General features: G+C 34.4%; 1 protein-coding gene across 1 annotated transcript in view; it reads left to right on the forward strand.

Moving 5' to 3' along the window:
- Positions 1-6098, forward strand: part of UGGT1 (UDP-glucose glycoprotein glucosyltransferase 1) — a 176198-nt gene that overhangs the window by 103608 nt on the left and 66492 nt on the right. The window contains exons 17-20 of the mRNA XM_004703949.2: positions 1525-1645; positions 3671-3769; positions 4694-4717; positions 5539-5633. Coding sequence (XP_004704006.2) covers positions 1525-1645; positions 3671-3769; positions 4694-4717; positions 5539-5633 — 339 coding nt within the window. The remainder of the gene's footprint in view (positions 1-1524; positions 1646-3670; positions 3770-4693; positions 4718-5538; positions 5634-6098) is intronic.

Consider the following 6098-nt stretch of genomic DNA (forward strand, 5'->3'; position numbering starts at 1 on the left):
AGAGAGATTGGCCAGAATAAAGATAGGTCGATTTTCAATTTTGATAGATGGTGGCCATTTGCTCTGCATATTAGGTATGCTCGTGATTGGACTCAATCCAGGTTTGTAATTATTCTCAAAGTTGTATGAGAGAGCTTCAAAAAGTTTGTGAGAAAATTCCATTTTGCACAAACTTTTTGAAGGCCCCTGTGTGTATGGGCTTAGTAGGTCTTTGTAGTTTTATAGTTCATATACTCATTATTAGGTTATATCTTGAGAATTTGCTATTGTTCTCTCTTGGGATAAGTAGCCACCAACATTGTCTCATTGTAATTTTTTTAGACATAGCTATATATTTGTATCACGTTTGTTTATCCAGCTATCTCTATCTCTTATCTATCTATCCTGGAAAAGGACATAATTTTCGGTAAAGTAGAAGGTCAGTGAAAATGATGATGTCTCTAAAAGATATGGATTGATAACCTGGCTGCAACATTGGGCTCAAACATAACAAAAATTGTGTGAATAGCACAAGAGTTGGCAGTGTGCCATTCTATTGTACATGCTGAACATTCTATTGTATTTACTATGAGTTGCAACAGAATTAAAGGCACCTAAAAACAAGAATAATATTTTGCTTAAAATATGCTTTTATGTGAAATATTGTTACAACACGTGATACTTGGTTCTACAAGCACTTTCAAGTAATATGACTACTTCAATGAGATGTATGAAAAAGAATAAAACAATAAGTGATTATTCTTTCTCCCAGTGGAATTGTGATTTGGGAGATACAGTATTACATTGTAAAATGTTGGAGATCATTCTTATTACAAATTGTGTTAACTGGTTAAAGGTCTTAGACACAATATCCCAGGGAAGATATTTGCTTATATTGATTTACCACTTAATTGTAGAGGTTGCTTACTGGGGCATAATGATGTGTGAATAAATGAAATAATATGAATTCACATTTCTAATTTACTTCTTAATAGCTCTGTGACATAAAGGAAATTATTTTTATGCCTCAACTTTTGCATCTTTGAATTGTTTGTAAGCAACATCTGCCTCATATTTTTAGAAGAGAGATATTGTATGAGCTTCAAAAAGTTCATGGAAAAATGGTTTTAAAAGATACTGGAATTTTCCCACACTTTTTGAAACACTCTCCCTGCCCTATTTGTTTGACAAACATCAGACCAAAAAATAACCCTGTCGTCTTTGAGTTGATTCCAGCTCATAGGACTGACTCATAGAGTTCCCATCGTTCTGATCTTTTTAAGGTCATGATATGAAGTAGATGCCATGTATTTCTCCCCTGGGATTGAACTGCTGCTGACCTTTTGGTTAACAGCAGGTGCTTAACCATCGTACCACCAAAACGCCTTTCGGAAATTATTGGAACTCACACACAGTGACTTGTCTCCTTAGCTGTTCTCAAGATATAGTTGATAGTATAAAGCTAGTACTTTTTAGTTTCCAAAGAATTCTTAATAATATGTAACTTCAACATTCCTCCGCACCCCCTTTTTTCCCTTCCTGTAGGGTGAACTATCCCATGATCAAGACGTGGTTGAGTATATCATGAATCAGCCAAATGTAGTTCCACGAATTAATTCTAGGATTTTGACAACTGAGCGAGAGTATTTGGATCTAACGGCAAATAGTAAGGAGAATTGTGGGGATATCTGTGGACTTTTAAAAAATATCCTGCTTTGTGCTTTGGAATGTTTGCATTTATTGGATTTTAATTTTTAGACTGTATTTTACGATTGCAACTACATTTTGTTTTAAATATGTTGCAATCTGAGTTAATAATAAGAGGTTTTACTTTTATAAGAATAGAGGAATTCTTCCTGCATTAAGCCATGAAAATAGATTTGGCGGGGAGAGCTTTGAGAAACAATCAGTTCTTACAATGAGTTGGAATTGAGTGAAGGGCAATGTGAATGAGACATTGCCAGAGAGGTACATCCTTTTTCTTGTAAGTGGACTTTATTTGTTTGGAAAAATTTTAAATTTACAAAATAATTTGAGAAGATTGTGCAGAATGTTCCTATATGTACTACATTAAGTTTCTTATATGTCTGTTATAATGATAAATCAATATTTTTACATTATTACTAATAAAGTCCATAGTTTGTTTTTTTTTAAAAAGGGCCAAACTAACCAGATATTGGGCAGTAAGAAAGACTTTTAATTTTGTCGGCCTTACGAGCTTTCTAGCAATAGGTGACTTACTTTTCTTTAACCTCATCTAAAATCAGTATACATCAATCTCAACTGATATTTCAGCTTAAAAATACCTGCTTTATTGAGATCTAATTCACATACTATTAAATCTGTCCCTTAAAAGTGTATCATTCAGTTGTTTTTGGTATATGCATAGTTGAACATCTAGCTATCATCATTATCTCAATTTTGGAACATTATCATTACTTCTGCAGGAGAAAGACTGGGCTTTTTACTCTTGTAAACAGTTAGTCTCAGAAACCCACAGGGGGTTGCTATGAGTCAGCACTGACTTGATGGCAGTGAGTTTGTTTTTGTTTTTTGGTTATCATTACTTCTTTTTTATATATACATATAATTTATTATTAATTGGGAATTAATACACATATCATTCCATAGTTCAATCATGTTAAGCAGTATTGTACAATTGCTACCACAGTTTCCAAACATTCTGGGTAAGCAAGCTGTTTGTGGAGGACATTGATGTAACGTTTGCCTTGTATTGAGGTCTAGTGCCACATATGGTTAGAGCAGCATCTCTCAACCTGTGGGTAGCGACCCCTTTGGGGGTCGAATGACCCTTTCACAAGGGACGCCTAAGACCATCGGAAAACACGCGTTTCCAATGGTCGTAGGAACCGAGACACTTGCTCCTCTGTCCGTCTCCAGGCGAGTCCGCCTACATGCAATACACCCACAGACTAGTACCCATGCTACACCATGCTTCAAGACAAAATTTCACTTATTTGTAATTAAAAATAAATATTTCACAATATATAATTACATTTTGTTTTTGTGATTAATCACTGTGCATTAATTATGTTTAATTTGTAACAATGAAAATACATCCTGCTTATCAGATATTAACATGATGATTCATAGCAGTAGCAACATTACAGTTATGAGGTAACAACGAAAATAATTTTATGGTTGGGGAGTCACCACACATGAGGAAGTGTATTAAAGGGGCGCGGCACTAAAGGTTGAGAACCACTGGGCTAGAGAGCTTACTGGACCCAGAGAGCTCATGGACTTCACTGGAGCCCATTTTGTTGGTAGGAAGCAATTGTCGGGTATAGTTTAATCTCGAGGGAGTGACTTGATTAAACTAGGAAGTTAGCGATATGAGCATTGCCTTTGGGTGCTAAATACAGGATACATATCAGAAATGCTGAAAAGGATCTGAAAATGACCTTTGTTTCTGTAAAGATGAAGCAAGCTATTATTCTATTAGACATGAACAAATATACAGCACTCATGTTTTCTCTCCCATTCCAGCTCCTCTCCAGTAAGTTAGAGGATGATGTGTTGAGCAGGGGCTGTGTGATGAGCTTGCGTCATAATCATGAAATGTAGTAGATTTCATTCACATGCATCTTGGAATTTTTGTAGTCTGATAAAATTAGATTGACTTGAAGTGTATGAGCTCTAAGTATATTTCAATATTTTTGTTTTTCAGATAACTTCTTTGTGGATGACTATGCTAGATTTACTGTCTTGGATTCTCAAGGAAAAACTGCTGCTGTAGCCAATAGTATGAAATACCTGACAAAGAAAGGTAATTCGTTTTATGCATACCTTGGATTCAACATCACTTTTTAATAATTGGGACAATAATTTTACCTGTAGTTTGTATTGGATAAGAGATTTCATAATTTTATTTCTTTATATATATGCAGAAAAAGTTTAGATGTAGCGTTAGCCAGCCGAGCTCAGTTTAGATGATTGCAATTTTGTTGGCAAATCTAAAACATCACAGTCAGGAGGCAGTTGAACACGTATGCCTTCTTCTCACCATCAGGCCTGAGCAAGGTGTTGACCTTGGCTACGTCAGTGTCATAGAGCTTCTTCACAACCTGTTTGACCTTATAGCAAATCTACAAAATCCTAGTTTAAAAATTTATTCCTGTGTATATTTAAAATTTTCTTATATATGTTCCTTATCAATTTAATATTACACACTAAAGTCAATGCGAAAAAAATCTTTCATGGCTCAAAAGGAAACTTTATGACATCAAAATGGGTTAGTTCTTCAAAAATTGATTTGACTTGTTATGAGATACACTTAATACTAGAAAGCCTTGCATGTTTAAAAAATAACAGTTTATATGTGGCGTTATTTGTTTAGACTGAGGTTGTATAAAATGATACCCTTTTAATTGGGGACAGATTATTTTTCAAATTTCATCTCATTTATTGCCCTATCTTTTAATGTGGTAGGTGAGTCTTTTTGTATTCTTCTACTTGAGATTTCTGGTTTCCCAAATATATGTAAGTATAGACAGTTTCCCCATCTAATTCCTAAAAAAAAAAAAAAATAACATCTCTAATATGGGAGTTTATGTTTTTTGCAAAATGTATTCCAAATATTGGACTTAGAAAGATGTATAGGTCATGGTAGGCAATATTTAGAGACTTTGCTCTTATAGTATGCATTAATTACAGCAATTCTCCTTTGCTCTTTTTCCTTACATTTGTCCAGGAATGTCCTCCAAGGAAATCTATGGTAACTTAAAATTTCAGAATGTTCTACTCAATTTCTTATTTACTTTATATGGTTTCAGGAACCATTGTAATTTAGAATTTACTGGCACTTTATCGTACTATTTCTGGAACCCGCGGGTTTCAAGGGCTTTATTAGTGCAAAGAAATTTTTGTAAGGAAATGATATACCACTCCTCACTTATCAACATAGTTAGGTTCCAAAGACTAGGTCTTTATGCAAAAAATTAGTGTTATGTGTAAATGGGACATGACCACAGCAGATCACAAAATGGATTATGGTTACACCATTACATAACTACCAAATTACATTCCTATACAACTATCAATGCTCTAAAAATAATGGCTCAGACACATAACTGACCACAACAGTCACAATACTCCTTGCCTAGGACCTCAGGATTTGTAACTACTAGATATATGTCATTAATATGCAAAGTAGTTGGATAGTGAAATTGGATAGTAAATGCAAAATGTTCTGTAACAATTTAGTCAATAAGTGAGGAGTAGGTGTAATATATGTTACTTACATGTTTGCAGGCTTATGCTACCCCTTTTACATGCTAACAGATATTCAAAGCATAATAGATTTAATCACTGCATGTTTTTAGCTTTTATTTAAGCCTCTTGGAAGGCTACCCAACTTTAGGTTCCTATAAAGAAGTTCATGACTTTTGCTTTTTATTTTTTTACTAAGCTTGCTTCTTCCCCCCCACCCCCATTTTGCATGATTTCAGAAATCATTTGGCTTTATAAAAATATTGAATCTTAGAATGTGCTTTCCCTACCCCCACCCCCAAACTCATTGCTTTGGTTTTCCTACAGATGATTCTTTTATCAGGCCAGTAACTTTTTGGATTGTTGGAGATTTTGATAAGCCTTCTGGAAGACAATTATTGTATGATGCTATTAAACATCAGGTAAGTATATACATGTTTATATATATTTCTCTTTGAGGGTATAATTGTACTCTTGAAGCATGTGTGTCCATATGTCATTGAACTGGTGGGAAGATAGCGGTTGTACGTCCTTGTGGCTAATGGAAAAGTTTGGTTTTTCTTCAGAAGTCTGATAGCGAGCAAGAAAAGACTGGAGTGATTTGGTTTTATTTAAAGGACTAGTTTTATTTAAAGACAAAATTCATGTTATCTATCATAGACAAGTATTATTATTATTTTAATTGAATAATCGTTTTATTAGGGGCTTATACAACTCATCACAATCCGTACATACATCATTTGTGTCTAGCACATTAGTACATATTTTGACTTCATCATTCTCACAACATCTGCTTTCCACTTGAGCCCTTGATGTCAGCTCATTTTCCCCCCTCCCTCCCCGCTCCCCCTTCCTCCTGAACCCTTGATAATTTATAAATTATTATT

Source organism: Echinops telfairi, unplaced genomic scaffold, assembly GCF_000313985.2.
Source record: "Echinops telfairi isolate 266 unplaced genomic scaffold, ASM31398v2 ScPeMD7_4;HRSCAF=17, whole genome shotgun sequence".
NCBI classification, from domain to species: Eukaryota; Metazoa; Chordata; class Mammalia; order Afrosoricida; family Tenrecidae; genus Echinops; species Echinops telfairi.